Source organism: Triturus cristatus, chromosome 4_1, assembly GCF_964204655.1.
Source record: "Triturus cristatus chromosome 4_1, aTriCri1.1, whole genome shotgun sequence".
In the NCBI taxonomy this organism is placed as follows: Eukaryota; Metazoa; Chordata; class Amphibia; order Caudata; family Salamandridae; genus Triturus; species Triturus cristatus.
In genome coordinates this window covers 741,264,616-741,284,187 of record NC_140585.1, presented here as the reverse complement: position 1 = coordinate 741,284,187, position 19,572 = coordinate 741,264,616, and the positions used below count along the sequence as shown (strand labels likewise).

The 19,572-nt window shown below is 44.7% G+C and overlaps 1 protein-coding gene across 1 annotated transcript in view; it reads right to left on the bottom strand.

Moving 5' to 3' along the window:
* LOC146855445 (stabilin-2-like) overlaps positions 1–19,572 on the bottom strand; it is a 1,201,024-nt gene that overhangs the window by 470,208 nt on the left and 711,244 nt on the right. Inside the window, 1 exon segment of the mRNA XM_085653243.1 lies at positions 5,483–5,556. Coding sequence (XP_085509369.1) covers positions 5,483–5,556 — 74 coding nt within the window.

Below are 19,572 nucleotides of genomic sequence, written 5' to 3'. Positions count from 1 at the left end.
ACTGTTTTACAACAGACTCCAGCCCATCCTGGAGAGATATCCTGAGAGAGACCTCACCATACTGATGGGGGAGCTCAATGGCAAGAACTGAAGCAACAAAAAATGGATACGAAGAAGCAAAGGGCGACCATGGACTAGGTGACATGAACAAGAATTATGAAAGGCTTGCAGATCCATGTGCCCTGAACAGTCTGGTGATAGGTGGAAGTGTATTCCCACAGGAAAGAATAGACGAGGCAAAGCGGATATCACCAGACCATTCAACAGAGAATCAGATCAACCATGTCTGCATTGCAAAAAAATTCCAGAGGTTCCTGCAGAATGTGAGTGTTCAAATGTGAGAGTGATGAAAGCAGCTGATGTGGAGTCAGACCATCACCTTGTCACAGACAGGCTGAATAAAAAGCTGAAGAATGCATGGATGGAACTGAAAAATCAACAAGGAAGCAAAAAGAAGCTTCAGAGCAGACAAGCAAAGATTCATTGATTCAGCCTTGCCACAGAAGCCCAGGAAGCAGCAAACCGTGAAAATTTGGAAGAACTCTACGACAGCGAGGAAATGATTTGGCAGATACAGAAAGCCAGAAAGACCTGTTAAAGACAAAGCTGGGAAGGCAATCATGGGTAACGAAGGCCACCAACAAAGATGGGTGGAGCACTTTGAAGAACTGCTGAATCAGCCCACACCACCATCTCCGCCAGGCATACAGTCAGCTGACAAGGACTTGCCAATCGACTGCAGCAGACCAACCAAGGAGGAAATACTGCAAGCCATGAAACCATGAGCAGCTCCTCCGCTAAAGCGGAGTAGTTTCGCCCCACTGCTTTTAGCAGGGCAAAAAAATAAAAAATAAAATGATAATAACACAATGCTATTTTCCCTGCTCAGGCAGTTTTGCCAGGCGGGGCGGGGTGGGGTGGGGTTAGGCTGCTCGTATAGCAGGGCGAGGGAGTGGTTGGGGCACTTTCTAAGTGCGCATGACGGTTTGGCCGACCATCTTGGGCTGGCCAAACAGTAATGCGCACTTTGCATTTTCTCCACCAGGCTGTATTACAGCCTGGCTTGAGAATATGTACAGGCGCATTGTCCCTGTCTGATCGCCGAATCACAGCACTCAGACCAATCACAACGCTGCTGTAATGGTGTCAGTAGCATCGTGATTGGCTTTGGGGAGCCCAGGTGTTTCCTGCTTCCGTTACGGGACTCATCGGAAGGGAAGCGGAGGAGAGGCACAGCCGGCCGATGCAGTAAGTGATATTTCCCCACCCCATGACTCCTGATCCATGCCAGCCACCACTGCATCAAACATCTGAGAAATGGGAAAGCAACAGGATCTGCCAACATTCCTGCAGAGCCAATAAAGGCAGACATTGAAACATCAGTATATATAATCCAGCCCATGTTTGGAAGGATTTCTGAAGAAGGAAAGGTGCCATCAGAGTGAAAGGAGTGATATCTCATCAAGATCCCCAAGAAATGTGACTTGTGTAACTGCATAAACAATAGATGAATAACTCTTTTATCAACCCAAGGGAACGTGTTCAGGAGTCATCTTGAACAAAATAAAAGAACAAGTAGATACTCAGTTGTGAGACCAGCAAGCTGGCTTCCGCAAAGATAGATCATGCACAGACCAGACTGCAACACTGCACATAATCATTGAGCATTAGATGAAATGGAATTCCCCCCTCTATGTCAACTTCATTGATTATGAGAATGCATTCAACTGTGTGGACAGAGAGACCCTTTGGAAACTCCACTACTACAGTGTGCCAGATAAACTTGTAAGAATCATCAGGAACTCTTACCAAGGAATGATCTGCAAGATAGCGCATAGAGGACAACTCACGGAAGCCTTCCAAGTGAGGACTGGAGTCCGCCAGGGTTGTTTGCTCTCGCCTTTTGGATTCCTGCTGGCCATAGACCGGACCATGAAGACATCCACAGCAGGGAGAAGAAATGGGATACAGTGGACACCTTGGATACAGCTTGGCAACCTGGACTTTGCAGATACCTGGTCCTACTCTCCCCTACCAACCAGCAGATGCAAGAGAAGACCAACAATGTTGCAGCCACATCAGTACAACTTGGCCTCAACATTCACAGGGGGAAAAGATCCTGAAAGTTCACACGGCCAGCACAGCTGCAGTCACTCTTTCAGGAGATGCACTGTAGGAGGTGGAAGCCTTCACCTACCTGGGCTGTGTCATTGACAAGCAGGGTGGCACAGACACGGATGTCAAGGCAAGAATCGGCAAAGGAAGGGCTGCTTTCATACAGTTAAAGAAGATCTGGAGCTCCAAGGACATAATGCTGCAAACAAAGATCAGGCGTTTTAACACGAATTTAAAAGTATCCTTTTGTATTGAGCAGAAACTTGGAGGACAACAGTGACCACCACCAACAACAAAGTCCAGACCTTCATCAACACCTTTCTGAGGAGAATCCTCCAAAGCTGCTGGCCAAATGCCATCAGCAACAGTGACCTAAGACAGCTTACTTCCCAACTCCCTGCCCATAAAGAAATTATGAAAAGAAGATGGGGAAGGGATAGATCACATCCTACCCAAGCCTATGTCAAACACCGCCAGGCAAGCCCTGACCTGGAATCCTCAAGGAAAAAGGCCAAAGAAGGCCGAGAAACACCTGGTGCCGAGGCCTCTGGGCTGACTGCAAGGAGATTGGCTACACCTGGAGTCAGATTGAAAGAAAATCTCAAGACAGAGATAGCTAGAGAGTACTGGTTGACAGCCTTTGTCCCAGGAGGGGCAGTAGGCATAAGTAAAGTAAGTATGCAATAATACTCTGGAGCACTGTCTGGCCCCCAAGGGCTAAACTTGATGATTCCCAAAGGGAATCCTTCACAAATCCATTAGTGCCTCAGGCCGGGTGTCAGCATCTGATCAATGGTTAGCAGTCACAACTGCTGTTGAAAAGCATTGGTACATACCGTAGGAACTCCAAAATAAGAGGAGATGCCCCTTTCACGTCTCCTCCTACTTGTGATTCTAAATGGGTCATAAAATCCTTTTTGTAAGTTGAAAAGACATTTCTGACTTACTAAATGAGTATCATACATAGCAAGTTAGGTTTTGTGGGTTCAATGCCTGTGTTTTTGAAATTCACAGGCTTTGTGCCCACAAATTTGTTTTGTACAGTAGGCCCTCAATTCCTAGTGAATAGACCACACCACACATTCCCTGGAAGGATTCTCTTGAAACTCTACACCCTTGATTTGGTTTTTCACGATGCCCTCCCTCACATTTCTCCTTTTCACCGGAGCTGGTTATTTCTTTTTCCCTGACTTTGAAATGAAAGGCCATTTAAATACCAGTGTTACACAGCTGTCCATCTTTCCTGTTTAGCCTTCCCAAGTCAGGCTTTCAACTAAATTATCTTCATCAGTAACAGATGGCATTCCACTTTCTACAACCAAACCACAGCAAAGCCTCGCCCACTTTACAACCATTCTCCCCCATTCTAGTTCCCTGTTTTTTTTAATTTTTATTCCACGCCAATCTGTTTACCTGTGCTCTCTAATCTAAATGTCACCATTAATTGACTGGTCAGGTATGATAGAAGCCCTAGATAAGGGTACCCGAGAGGCTTGTTTGAAGTTCTGCCTTTTTAAGACCCTACACGATTGTCATTGGATACCTCTAAAATTACAAAGAGCAGGACTTCTACCTCACTCTAGATGTTGGAGGTGTACTGGAGTTAATTGTGATCTTCCCTATTTACTTTGTGACAGCCCTTCCATGCAGAACTTTTGGGCATATGTTGGGAATACACTAAAGGATTTGATCCACAGTCCTCTTACCTCTTCTATTATTTTATTACATGGTTTTAGAAGTCTTATTACTATTACATGCCCGCAACGTCGTCTTTTACATACTACACTCTCCGCAGCTAAAAACTGTATCTAGTCCCCTTACGCAGGAAGAATGGATGGTAGCAATGATTCAAACTGCTTCTCATGAACGTATTATTTATAGATCACAGGATCAAGAGGACATTTTTCACCCTTTCTTCACAATCCTTGAATTCTCTTCTTTCCTCTCTTATCATACGATATAACAGTACATTCTAATACTTCTTTGATTTATATATAATCATTTACATATATTTATACTTTATTATTTATCTAATTTTTGTGTATTCATTTAGGTTCTCGCTATTACCTTTTTCTTTTTCTACAAAATGTATATTACTTATTTTCTAATATATATACTAAAATTATTTTCTTCCTTTGCTCTATAATTTTATAGAACTTATCTATTACTTATTGTTTATTATATATGTTTATTATATATGATTTATTGTTACTTTGTATGAACACAAGTTATTTTAGAATATTGTATACATATTCTTGTATCTATGTATTTTTTATTTCTTTTTCTCCATAAATGAATAAGAATCAAAAAAATAAACGTCAACATTAATGCTTCTCTGTTCTAAAACCTTTGCTAATGATGACCACCATATAACTACTGATGGGTGACCTGTACTTTATAGCTGTAGGAGCATCTATTAATGTATATGTTAGCTAGGATGAAACTCTGTTTTGGAGACTTCCATGGTGGTCTCTCCTTATGCTTCAAAATGCCTGTAAGGTGGTTGCTTTGAATATCAAACACAAAGACCAGATTTCTGCCTCCTGCAGGTCACTACACTGGTAAACAGTGTCTTTTGGGGCAAAAGTCAGACACTTTCTAGTTAGGCTTCCTAGATACAGCTCAGTTGCCATCCTTCTTTCCTTGTTGACTCTCTAGACCATGGGGGTCCATCAAAAGTCTGGCAGGGCAGTGTCCACGTTAGATTTTTTAAACAACCTCTAGGCAAATGCATTTGCCTTAATCTAAATTCATATTTGTGGACCTCCTGAAAATCTGTCATGGATTTAAGGCGCCCCTGAACCTAAGGTGGACAACACTACTCTCTAACCCTTCTACTCAGACTCTAATAGTGTTTCCTATACTTCCAAACTAAATTCTCCAACGCGGGAGGAGGACCGGGATGGTAATCTCTGGAGTATTCTTCTGATAACTTTTAGACCCAAACAGAACCATACTATCACCTCCTGAACTTACATTTGTTTTCTCCGTCGGTTCTCACATCTCCTTTTGGTGGTCATTGGGAAACTTGAAGAAACAGTTAGGTCCACTTTGTATGCTATATATGTGTATTGGTTCACTTTTGCAGTAATTCACTCATGGTTGGAAGTGTATATGGTTTGTGTTACGCAACTACACCTTGGTAGTGATAGCTAAAGAATATTCAAGAAAAATATCATGGGTGAAGCCACATACTCTCCAGGTTATCATTGAGATGGTTATCATTCTCTCACACCACATTTCAAATCTTGGAAGGCATGCATGTGATAACTCCCTTCACATTGTATAAATGCGTCATTTGGTAATATAATTTCATTTTCCTGAACATTTTATTTTTATTTTTTAACCATGGGTTAGTTCATCATACCTGATTTGCTCCAGTTTTGGTGCACTCTGCATTCACATGACAGCCACCATTATTCACAGAGCAGGGGTTGATTTCTTTAAGGAAACACAAGATACACAATAGTTGTTATTAAGGAACTGAAAGATTTGTGTTAATATTAAAAATAGCCTTTTTCAACATTTGCAAATGCAGGTATTACATGCTAAGAATCTTCAAACGACCAACATTTTCAACAGTTTCCCTTGTTTGAATAAAAACTATAAATTATATTGGGATTTAAAAAAAAATTCTCATTGTTTGTTAAATAGTGGCAATGTATGCGATATGAAAGAAAATTGGACTTGTTTGCTAAAACGTTATGAAAGTAAGCATTCGAAAGTTATGAATCAGTTTTTAACAAAAATGTCAACTGTTGTTCAACTTCCACATACGTTTGAAAACTTATAACACAACATGTTTTGCAGGTATTAGAAAACTGTGCCCAATTCGGAAAAACACACACACACCCGCACACCCACTCAAGAGATGTCATCCTGCAAAGTTTGCATTCCAATGTTCATTGCCTCTCCTCAACAAAACGGATTCGTTCATATTGAAACCGCGTGGTTTGAAAGCAAGTGCGCTGGAATGGGGATCAGATGTCGATTCTAAGCAAGCAGTCTTTTTGTCAGATAGGACATTCCTTGAGGTAGGTTAGAGCGTTTCAGACCATTAAATCTGGAGTTTTCAATTAAAACAAATATCAGATGTTGTCAAGGTGACAACCTGGACAAGTGTTACTTAAGTCTTTCCTCTATTTTTGATTTTTTACAACAGTTTTACAAAGTTCTGAACAGTGTCATTGGCGCGGAATAAACCAGGATCGAAGACTGAAGCTAACCTGAGCCGTGGTAGTCCAACACATAGGCGGACGATCAGACATCAAAATCTGCACTAGCCAGGGCAGGGATGCACAAGGTAAACAATGGAACGCAGCTATACGGCACCAACATAGCACAAGCGTAATAACTGGGTTAGGGCTACCATAATAGTATCTTACGATAACATAAGCAAACAAGGCAGTGTAGACAGTGAAATATCTGCAGCAACCCACGTGGAAGGGATCATCGACAACCCAGAGAGAAGCACAAGAAGCCAATTGGGAAACAAGGACTATGTATTATTCCTCTCAACTCCCTTCATTGCTGATCCATTGAATTTTTAAAAGAGGACTCTCAAGCACCTCATCATTTGGTCTGACTGAAAGAGAAAGAGATATGCTTTTCCAACTAGGATATGGACATCGTGGCTGTAGAGTTTGGGGAAAAGCCAGGCGTTGACTCACGTTGATGTCATAAAGCATGTATGTCTGGACCTGCTACATTTCCCGTCTGGTCTTTCCTGTTTATGGGCCATTACAGTAACAAAAGGATGAGTCCATGCACACTGGCATTGGTGTCTGTGGGTGGATGTACAAAGTCTAATCGTCACTAGTGATTCTGCGTTGATGTAGAGGTAGAAGGGTCACATCTTATCACTATGCTTTGGCCAACTGGCTCCCCTCTAGGACTTTTGGCATTGTGGGGACTGCCTCCACCCACTCTACACCCCCCCTCAAGGTGCAGAAGCACAGCTGCATTCTACTGAACCAGCTTTTCAGTGCGCTTATCAGATGGCTATGAACACAGAACACAACTTTTACAGGGCTTGAATACAATTTAGTTGCAAACTTAAATGGCCCCAAATTTCTGTGCTTGCTGGATGAATAAGGTATTTTGCAAACTAAAATGGCCCCCAAAATACTGTGCTTGCTAGATAAATAAGGTATACAACAGGGTTGTGCACTAAAATAGGTTTAGGGTGACTTGCGGCATGCAGTGATACACTATGGTGAGCTCCTGTCTCACCAGTCTCCAAGTATGGGTAGAGCTAACACTCTTGGGAGGGTTCATGTTTTATCCAGTGACCCGTCAGCAGCCCCTACTCACTGTCTCTCCTCCCAGTCTGTTACACGTCCTCGGGTGATGTAGCTCTTATCTAAACCAGTGGTGTCCTCTTACACTCCCGTCTAAGGGGTCCGGGTGAGCTGATGTTAAGCTGTTGGAAGGTTGATGGCTATGCTTCCCACATTATGGATCTCTGAGAATTGGAGACAGTCCCTGGGCTGGGATGTGACGTGGTTTCATGTTTAAAACCAACAGCTTGCTATTCCATCATTCTGTTCCGCCTGTGACTGCAGATATCCAACTCGCTGCAGATGTCTGTTGCTCAGTACAAGATAATGTTATCTCTGTTGCTCCTCAACAGCCTTTCGCAGTTCCCACACACTCTCAGCATTAGTAGTGTGTGAGGCAAAAAGACATGTAAACCAACATGCCCTCGGCATCATTGGCTAAATCTAAATTGTAAAGAAGATGCACTGAAATTATGTGATACCATGGCCACGGTATGTTTTGGAGATGCAGGCACTATATGTAGTGCAATGTAATCAGAATATGCGAGTATCACAATAAACTGAGCTACTTGCAAATTGAGCAACAAAACACTGATCCTGGCAGCTGGCAGTGTTATCACAAGAAGTCCACTGGAGCCACCTCAAAGACCAAGCTCTGCCCTCTGCCTGGCACAAGTACAAATGTGTGGTCAGACAAGCCACAAATGCTGCATCTGGTCAGGGTCCATGGATATTTCAGTCCACATAGTTCTCGGAAAGCAGTCATGCCCATGGTGAGTTGCTGGGTTCAGATCTGAACAACAGCTAACCACGGTCCACAGTCATTGCATCCCCCACTAATTCTAGTCCAGTGGAGTTGTACTTTGATCGCGATGATGACAGAGTGTGCTTTTCCTCCTCCTAAGAGGACGCTTGGATAACACTGCTAATACTGTGACCAGCCCTAGTGATACAGAGTACCAATGAATGGAGGAACCTGCCCATTTCCAACCACCCATACCAATCTCTATTCATGTTCAGGCGTACACCGTGTGTAGAAGACTTCAGAGAGGAAAACGTAGCGGAGCAAGACCCCAAGAAATGACAATAGCACCATGCCACCACTGATGGGCCATACGTTCCACGTTTGTGACACACATTTGATGTATTCTCTACTTCTAACCAAGAACAGCCTGCAAATAAGACACTTTTGCGCCCATGGATTTTCTTTTTGTACAGATCAAACAGGTACATCAAACGTGCAGTAAGACTGGAAACAATCGTGCTCTTTGTCTTTGCATGATCATAAACAAGTATGGGAATGACGAACACAGCAATCTTATCCAAACCAGCCAACACTCAGCGGCAGACTGCCACTTGTCCCTATCAATATCCTAGAAGGTGTCGCCAGTCAAGGGTATTCAGCTGCTTCTCCAATAACTGCTGTGAGAGAGAGCATTTACCTTCCCGTGAGGAGGTCAAGCCTCTGCCTGTCATTTGAGTACAGTCAGAAAGACACCAGAGCCATCCTAGGATATATCGCCATAATGCCACACTGGTGATTATACTAGATGTAGGCCTTCTAATCTACCCCATTATGGAAAATATATTTCAGGGAGGTGATGCCAAGTGTTGAGCTCGGCTGGCAGGTTCCCAGTTGACGATATTTTTCATGCAATGCAGTACCACAACCGTATGAGCAATTTCTTCTCACATGGAAATGGCATTGAATAGATCACAACTAGGAAGATCCATTTCAGCAAGAACATCTGGACGAATGGCTAAAATAGCATAACAGTATCAAACAAAGTTAGGGAGTACTCCCAATCGACAGAAAACTGTCTATAGGGTATTGGCACGTAGAGCAAGTGAAGAAATAATCTTTCTTAAGAAGACCCCTCACTCACCAACCTAGTTGGTGACATGCTTCATCATCGAGGTCCCACCCAGATAGCCGAGTGCCATCCGGGTGTGCTGCGACACCTGACTACAGTGGAGCTGGTTTTTTGGATGAAGGTGAATAGTGAATTTAGATTAAAAATTGGCCAGATTTACCCCATTGAAAGTATTTTATTCCAGGGTAATTTGGCCAATGGTTAAAAAACCATGGCACTCGGCTATCTGGGTGGGACCTCGATGATGAAGCATGTCACCAATAGGTTGGTGAGTGAGGGGTCTTCTTAAGAAAGATTATTTCTTCACTTGCTCTACGTGCCAATACCCTATAGACAGTTTTCTGTCGATTGGGAGTACTCCCTAACTTTGTTTGATACTGTATTGATTAGGGGACTGGGAGTAACCCCCTCCAATGGTTACCCATTGTGAGAATCCCTTTCTCTCCATTTTTGTTTTGTATAAAATAGCATAACGGCACTCCCCTTCCTAACGGAAGGAGTTATCGCTACTGCATGCTGTTTGCTAACAAGCCACTGTGTGCACACCAAATGTTGAAAGCAAGAGTCGGGGTGGGGGATGATACGCCCATAAAAGCTGATCCTGAGTTTAGAGATGGGCACCCAGGGGCAGCTCCTTCCGTAAGGCAAAGGAGCGTCGCCCCATTGAGAAGGTCAAAAAGGAAAAATAAAATGATAAGAACACATTGTTATTATCATTTTTATTTTTCCTTTGTTGCTCAGCTGGGTAGGGGCGGGGTGGGACTAGGCTCTGACAGAGGAGCTGGAGAAGGAGTGGTTTTCACTCTCTGAAGTGCACATGCCAGTTTGCCTGGACATCCTAGGGCGGATAAACCTTCATAAGCACTTTGCATGTCCTCCACCCAGGCTGCATTACAGCCTGTGTAGAGAACATGTCCAGGCTCCCTGTCCCCACTTGAGCACCAAACAACGGCGATCAGACCAATCACAATGCTGCATTGCAGCATTGTGATTGGCTTAGGGGAGCCTGGAAGCCTGAGTGCTTTCTGTTCCTGTTCTGGAAGTGGGTGAAGAGGACTGAGAGGCGGTAGCGGCTGCACACAGGTAAGTGTTTAATTTTTTTTCATTCCTTCCCCTTACGACGCGCCCCCTTCACCGGTGCTAAATAGCAGCCACTGTGGGCAACTAATGTCACTGCTGCCTTACCAATAGAAAAGACAATGTACATCTGTTTTATCAGGTCATCTCTGTCACGCAGTGACACATTTCCAGTGACTGCTAGCATATCCATAGCATGATTGCTGTGGTACGCAAGATATACTCACATCATAGCGCATCACAGAATTGGTGCACAGGAACGGCAGCTTCAGCACAAACTGCCACCCTTCATGTGCAATGCCTGTTCTATGACGCAGGGGGGGAGGAGGCCACCAATGTTATGAGCTCTCTGACATTTAGTGAAAGATAGCTACTGGTGCCCTTGCTAGCAAGAACATGTCTAGATTGGAAGCGTAGCTTGATAATTTCCAAGAGACTGACATCGCACAGCGAGTTCATCTTGTGTGAAGATTCATACATAAGATATCTGAAAAATCCATTGATATCTCTTCTCGACCCTCACTTTAATGTGAAAGTGGCTGTAATTCAATCTATGTGAGTGGTGGAAATAATACGGACACTATTATGAAGTGTAAGAGAGCACTCATAAGGTGCTTGCAAGAGCAGCTGGTTCCAGATCAAAGGGGGGAAGAACAACCAGAGGACCACTATCAGGCTGTTGTTCAATTCTCAATCCCAGTGTAAATGGCTCAGCAGAAACCGACTTGGCAAATGTAACTGTCAGTCAGGCATCACTGAGTGATTCACTATCCAAGTCTGGACTGCTAGGGCCTGCAGATTAATTGAAAGTAGATGCATAGCTGCAAGAAACACTCCAGATAGCATAAGAAAGATGATGACTCATTGCAGTATTGGGCTCCCCAGAAGTCTGTTCACTCATCATCATTAGTCGGTGTGGCCATTAAAAGTATACATCCCTGCTGCTATACAATCACTGTTAGCAAATCATGAACCAACAATCAAATGAATTGAATAAATTGTGCAATGAATGTGCAGAAGATTAAAACAACAGAACAAACACGGTGATATTTTATAGTCAATTTATGAATATATTTTCATTTGTAAATCAAAATTAGCAGGGTACAATCAAAAATAAAGTTAATTCAATGCATACACATGAAAAAGGTACAGTACAATTTAACCTATAATTCATGGGTAAAAACATCCATTCCTTGTTCAATTGGAGAAGTGACAAATATCCTAATAAATAAGACAGTCACTTAGGATACATGTAACTATATTCATAAATTGACTATAAGATATTCCTGTGTTTGTTCTGTTGTTTTAATCTTCTGCGCATTCATTGCACAATTTATTCAATTCATTTGATTGTTGGTTCATGATTTGCTAACAGTGAACTATCAAAGAATCATTTTAAACATAACTTGCGAGAAATCTGTTTTCCTGAATAAAATCATTTGCTTGCACACCTTACCTGATATTTCTAGAATCGCCCAAGCCTCCAAGGGTGTATTGGGTTGTCCCACTTTACCATTTCGCTATACAATCACAGCACATTTTTAATGCTGCAGATGTTGCAGTGTTTAAACAAACAGATGTCTTCTTGTACCTAATACATAATAGCTAAAAATCACCAAGATGAATCATCATTATATTCCATGAGACCGTAATAAGACAGCATCAGCCTCTCGCAGCCCGCTTGTATATTCAGAGTAGTGCACCAGTGTCAGCGTCAGCATCACACACGCTGCGCTCGCGCCAGCGTGCGTTATAAGTGTGTCAGAAAAAAAATAGACTAGAACGCTGACCAACCGTAGACGGGCCCGATTGCACGGACGGGCACCGCTACTTGGTGGTGAGTGTTTATTTTTTTTTAAATGGGAGAGAGTAAATAAAACAATTTAAAAGCTCCAAGTTGAAGACCCCCAGTTCCCACCATAAAAAGCCTCTCACAGCCCACTTGTATATTCAGAGTAGCGCACCAGCGTCAGCATCACACATAATATATGATGACCTGTCCAACCTATCAACCCCATTTTATGTTCAAGGCCTACAGCAACCTCCCTGGGCTCTGGACGCTTGGCAGTGTAGTCTTACGAGTTTTGGGTCACTATCTGCTGAGGCAGTAACTGACATGTTAAAAACCACCAAATCAGGATCAGCTTTCGATCCCTGTCCCCCGTCAGTTATGCATCTGGCGGCTGATAAGATTAGTCCGACCCTTATGCTTTTGATCAATCAAGCGTTGGCATCAGGGACGTACCCTATTGCCTGGAAGACCGCTAGTGTCAGACCAATTCAGAAGATACACTCGATCCCGCTGATTTTAAAAATTACCGACCAATCTCCGGCCTGCCTCTTGTGGCCAAGATCATGAATGCTAAACTGAGTATCTGGACTGTAATAACCTGCTTGCCTCATCTCAGCACGGACTTCGTCCTAAACACTCTACTGAGTCTGCTCTGATTGCTGCTGCGGACGGAATTCGGGCTGCAGTCGACGGGGGAGAGAGGGCTATCTTAGTCCTCCTTGACCTGTCGGCTGCTTTCAACACCGTTAATCATACAGTGCTGGTGCAACGACTAAAGGAGGCAGGCATTAGTCCGCGGGCTTTGGCCCTCCTCTCCTCTTTTTTGCAGGATCGACAGCAATCACTGAACTGGGAGGGTTTAAAATCAGACAATTTTAACCTGCCCTGCGGTGTCCCACAGGGCTCAGCCCTATCCCCTACCCTGTTCAACCTCTATGTGAGGCCGTTGGCTAGTGCTGTGAGGAAGCATGGTTTTGCCTTTGTGTCCTACGCGGATGACTCGCAATTGGTCATCTCGCTATCTGACAGACCAGAGTTATCAGCGGTAAGGTTTCATGCCTGTCTTAAGGACATCATGTTCTGGATGACGCAAAGTTTTCTAAAAAATTAATACAGAGAAATCTGAAGTCATGGAATTTGGGAATGGACCACCAATCTGGAAAAATCAATGGTGGCCGTCAGAGGCGGGAGTGTGTGCTCTGCCTGTGGAAAAGGTCGGAAATCTCAGCGTGATTTTTGACAATAAATTGAATATGTCAGCTCAGGTGAATAGCATAACCTCAGCCTGTTTTTTTCTGCTTAGGCCTCCGTAGAATCTTTCCTTTCATCCCTAAGGCAATCCAGAAGACGGTAATGACTGCTCTCTTCATGTCCAGACTCGATTATTGTAATTCGCTGTTTCTGGGCATTGATAAGTACCAGATTAGTAAAATCCAATCCTTGCAGAACGCCGCTGTCCATGTCGTTTCACAACTTCCGAAGGGTCACCCCACCTCCTATGCAAGAAGATCATTACACTGGCTTCCTGTTCAACAGAGAATTAAGTTCAAGGCACTCTGCTTGGTGCACAAGGCCCGCTATGGTGGTGGTTCCGTAGACTGTCAAAACATGTTCAGGCTTTATGTCCCCCCGCGAGACCTACGATCGGCCAACCTTGGCCTAATCTGCACTTCTAGATACAGACGTGCTAGATGGGGAGGACGTTTATTTTCCATCTGTGCGGCTCAACTATGGAACAAACTCCCTGTTACCTTACGTCTTCAGCCAGATTTCCTCTCTTTCAGGAAAGACCTGAAGTCTAGGCTGTTTAATGTCTATTAGCTGCCTATTTCCATTTCTGACGTTCTCTTTCACACTTTAGCGCCAAGACGCCTTGGGCATTCGAACGCTTAACAAGCTTCTTTATACTTATACTTATACAGAGACGGCAACTGAATCATGAGAATCTGCTGATGTCCTCAGTTTCAGAGAATAACCAGTTAGAAGACAGATTAGCCAAACCAGCATGTTGGCCAGGGCTGTTTCCACAGACTATTTTGTTTTGACGTTGCTACCTACCCCATCCCTTGCCCTACGACTGGTGATGTGGCAACCCACCAGGTAGATTGTCATAAGCCTCGAATCAAGTGTCTTGTGTCCTTGTTCTTTGGGACCCCTCTAACTCACACACAGATGGCTGTTGTCGGCATTGTTGGTGATCTCCATTGTGTCAATGGAGCACTGCAGTTGCAGGAGGACATATGTCCAGTACCTGGTTTGTGGAAACTCTGGCGATTATGACAGCATTTGTCAGTGTTGTTAGGACCCAAGCTACTACCTGATGTCCTTCTAGGATTTCTCTCCCTCACTGCACTCCTCTGATCCACTGATTTAATGACGGTTGCCATTAGGGGCGTGGTCTACAACTTAGCATCCTCTGCTGTCCCACAGTGAGAAGGTTTTGGAAGCAGCAGCAACGCAGCTCCGTTCTCCAAATTCAGGCTAATTTATACAGCCCTTGCATACAAATAACCGGCCCAGAGCTTTCTTTCTAATAATAGGACAAGCAACCCTTTGTTTTGAGGCAAATTAATTAAGTCCCCTTGAACAAACAACGGCTGCGTAGTCTGATCCCTGACCGGATGCAACTCGCTGCACTGATCTCAAAGCAATAGGAGGTGCACCGAACACGAAAACAAGTAGCCTGTCATTGTTTCTTTTTATTTCTTCCTTTATTTCATAATGGTTCATAAGACAGACAAAGCGTTTCGTTCCCCAAAGATAGAACCTTTTGGAACTTCATCAGAGCTCGATTAACAAGTGCTAAATTTCAAATACGATGAAAAGTCACTATAAATATTCCAAATTTAGAGGGGCTCCAAGATCTCTATCACAATGATTCAAACCGATTAAATATAAATAATATCTGAACACTGCACAATAGTCCTTATCAAAATTTGGAATATAGAAGTTAGATGTAGCCACCGCTTATCTGGATGATAAATATGATTAAAAAAATGTATAGCACGGATCACTGGGCAATTCTTCAGGCTGCAAAAAGCACACACACACAGCGTCACTGAGACTCACTTGAACTTGTGGTGTGCACGGTCGCAGGCAATCCTCGCAAAGGTCTCAGGCTGCACGAAGCACATGCACACAGCGCCGCTGAGGCTCACTTGGATGCTAGGTGCACACGATCACAGGACAATCCTCATGAAGGCTCAGGCTGCAAAAAGCACAAGCACACAGCGTCGCTGAGACTCGATTGGACTCCAGGTACCCACGATCACTGGGCACGGCTTATGAAGGTCTGAGGCTGCAAAAAGCACACGCACACTGTGTCACAGAGATTCTTCTGGAAACTTTTGTGTTTCTGATTTTCCACAACAGGGAGCCAGCTCACCTCGGGCCTTTCTGGTTAAGTTACTTCAGGACCCAGCACAGCAAAGTCCTTTGAAGCAGGGGGACACAGCAAAGTCCCTATAGCCTCCTCCTTGGTTAAAACAACAAACTGCAGGCCAGCCCCAGAACACACAGCAAGGGTTAGTCCTTTACATCAGTCTCTTCCGTTATTTCTTCCTTGACCACAAAGTAGCTTCAGTCTTGTTTAAACTTGATCAATCCATTTCTCCAAGTTCAGGGGTTTCAGCTCTCAGAGTTATATAACTAAATGTTTTTGAAGTCTTTGTGTTCAGGGGGGCACTGACCCCTGTTCTGGGAGCATCCCTGCCAGTGACACCTTCTTTCTTTGATTAGTGGGGATCTGGATTCTCAATCACTCAGCAGGAGATGGGACCATTGTTTTACTACAGCAACCCAGGCCTCTTCACCTCTAAGGGCTACTCCTCCCCCTACACTCCAGATGCAGGCCAGCCTGTTTCTGTCTCACCTCCTCCCCCTGGGCCAGGACATTCCCCAGATCCTATCACTTTCAAATCCAGACAGTCAATCCACCACCAGGCAGAGACACACAGAAATGTTAGAGCACAAAAACTCAGCCACTTCTAAAAGAGTGGCTTCTAAACACAATGCAAAAACCACTTTCATAAAAAGATGTGTTATTAGATTGTGAGTTCAGGCATACTAAACTTCACCTCTCCATCTAAAGCCTTTGGGAAGATAGACTGGAAAACATATTACACAGCCTCCCCATTCAGTCCTATTGGCAAGATGGCCTTTCAACAGTGAAAAACGAAATGGAGATTATTTCACTGTCAGGACATAGTACACACCTTAGTTCATGTCCCACCATTCACATGCACTTCACCCTGCCCAGGGGATACCTTGGGCCTACCATAGGGGTGTCTGATGTGCATAGAAAGGGAAGGGTAAGGTCTGGCAAGTGGGTGCACTTGTCAGAACAACATGGCAGTTTACCAAACTGAGCGCAGGCACTGGAGTGGCAGGCCTGAGTTTCTCTCTTTAATGCTACTTGTGTGGGTGGCACAATTAGTGCTGCAGGCCCACAAGTAGCATTTGCACTACTAGCCCTGACACACATAGTGCCCTTTACTAGGGACTTTACTAGTAAGGCAAACATACCAATCATGGACAACCAATTACCATTATACTTTACACAGGGAGCACTTGCACTTTGACACTGATCAGCAGTGGCAAAGTGTCCAAAGCATCTAAGTTGGCAACACTATGTCAGACAAATGATCTAGGAGGAAAGGAAAAAGTTTAAGGAACTTTAGCAAAAAGGGCCAAGTCCAACACAACCCCTTCCCAGTTAAAAGCCAGGGTAGACCAAAAAACTACCTTGATGGACTTCCCTGCTTAGGGCGATAGAACACGGACGCAGGCCCACTACTGCAGGGACACTCTACTGTTCTATGCCTTTCTGACCCCAGGGGTTTCCCTTGGTCACTACAGCCTGGACCAACTATGCCGCTCCATGGGTACTTCCTGGCAGTTGGGGCCTCTCCAGGGGTGCTGGTCCCTTGCCAACCCCCACCTAGAGCAGTGCCCCTGGAAGACCCATCGGTCAGGATACTGTCTCCAGTTGTCCTGCCCTCCAGGTTAGAGGTGGGTTTACCCTGGTCACTTCTAGGGGACCTAGCCCGACTGGCTGAGCATGGTCCCATGGGTTTTCCCACGGAGAGACACCTCCCTCTCTTAACCTTCCATTTAGATTTCTATGCCTTAGGAATGGCACCCACAAACTTCAGGACCACGGGAGCGCTGGTTACAGATGTCCCAAGTCCTCCTGATGCCAGGTGTTCTTCCTCACACAGCTGGCAAGTAGGTACTAGGCCTCCCACCTGGTGCTCCTGTAAGAAACCCTCTAGTCTCTGGGGTGAGGTGGTGAACCCCTGGGGATGATGCTCACACTCCCTCCCTCTCCTTTGACACAGGGCGCAAGCCCGCATGCCCCCCCTCTACTCTGGGACCTCACTACTGTACTTCACCTCTCTTCCCTCTCTAAGGCCTCCTCAGACCTTTGGACCCACGACCAGTGGTCAGGCTCTTGTGCCAGCTCCAGGAAATCAAAGAGCTCGCACCCAAGCATGAGTTGGCACAATCCTGGAAAACAATTATTGAGCCTGGGCTCCCTAGGAGCAAAATTAAGCAACCCCTTCAAATCATTTGCCATGCTAACCAACACCCAATCATCCAGTGCACGCTTGTACTCATCCACACATGGCACTAGCTGTACGCTGCCACCATTTGAACTGGACTCTGCCTGTTTAACCTTAATGTCGAGTTCCCTCATGCTTAACTCATGAGCTAAGAGAATCTTTTTATCTTCCTAGGCAAGAGCCTTCCTGCTCTCCTCTGCTCGGTTTTCACTTTCAATGAGCAGCTTCTTCTCTTTTGCCTGAGTTTTAAGTTTTAAAATCACCAACTCATGCTCTCTGACCCTTTGGTTTTCCTCCAGCTCCTCTGGTGAAAAGCTCCTCCCTGAATGGCTACTAACAGCCACTGAGGCTGGTCCCTCCACTGGCAAATCACTACGCTACTTCGCCTCTCTTCCCTCTCTAAGGCCTCCTCAGACCCATGACCAGGGGTCAGGGTCTTGTGCCAGCTCCCGGAAATCAAAGAGCTCGCACCCTAGCACAAGTTCTCGCAATCCTGGAAAACAATTACTGAGCCTAGGCTCCCTATGGGCAAAATTAAGCAACCCCTTCAAATCATTTGCCATGCTAACCAACACCCAATCATCTAGTGCACGCTTGTACTCATCCACACTTGGCACTGGCTGTACACTGCCACCATTTGAACTGGACTCTGCCTGTTTAACCTTAATGTCCCGTTCCCTCATGCTTTACTCATGAGCTAAGAGAATCTTTTTCTCTTCCAAGGCGAGAGCGTTCCTGCTGTCCTCTGCTCACTTTTCACTTTCAATGAGCAGCTTCCTCTCTTCTGCCTGAGTTTTAAGTTTTAAAATCACCAACTCATGCTCTCTGACCCTTTGGTTTTCCTCCAGCTCCTCTGGTGAAAAGCTCCTCCCTGAATGGCTACTACCAGCCCCTGAGGCTGGTCCCTCCATTGGCAAATCCTGTGGACCAAATCCATTTTTGGGTCATCCTCATCCATCTCAACATCACCCGCCTCCTGAGCCCCTTTGGCTTCCAAACAGGCCCTCAAGGCCATTTGCAGCGCCTCCTTCTTGGCGCTTCTTTTCATGGGACATCCCAAAGCTCTGCAGAATTGCCTCAATTGATCAACTTTGTAGGTAAGCAATGCCTCAATGTCGAACTCTAATTCTGCAGCCTCACTGGCTACTTGACTCCTCTGAGACATTATGTGTGGCTCAAAGGTTGCTCAAAAATTAAACCCAAAAAATTAAAACACAATATGTGGTTAGGTCGTGGTCTGCGCTAACTTAGTGTTGTACACCAATCACTGTGAGTGTATTTGCAAATACATGTTCAATTCCAAACCCGATGACTATCAACGGTAGGTCCCAACTGCTGCCTCCAATGTTAGAACCGGGATCCCTAGTTGGCTGAGGTAGGCACCTTAGGCCAAGTAGGGACCCTCGTTTCCACGTCAGGGAAAGGAAGGACACCTTTTCAGATAACCCCTGCTCGCCCCCTTGGTAGCTTGGCACAACCAGCCAGGCTTATCTTCAAGGCAAATGTGTAAAGTATTTGCAACCACGCTCCCAGTGACCCAATGGTGACACCACCAAAGGACTCCACACGACTTTCACATAAAAACAAGTATAAGTTTATATAAAAAGGCATACGATGAGACCACACGATAAAAATCCAACATATGCGTATTTGTAATATACCTCCTGGCCAGTTATTAGGTCAGCCAGCTCTTGTAAGTTCTGGTGGTATTAATGAGCACTTCTAGGTGATCCTATGCAGTCCTAATGCAAGGCTATGCAGTTCATACTGCTAGAATCTGGCATTTTACAATGTAGGAATGATGCAGTTCGTGATGTAAACTAATGCAATGCGTAATACGACCATCCGGCAGTTCGGTATGCAGAAATAGT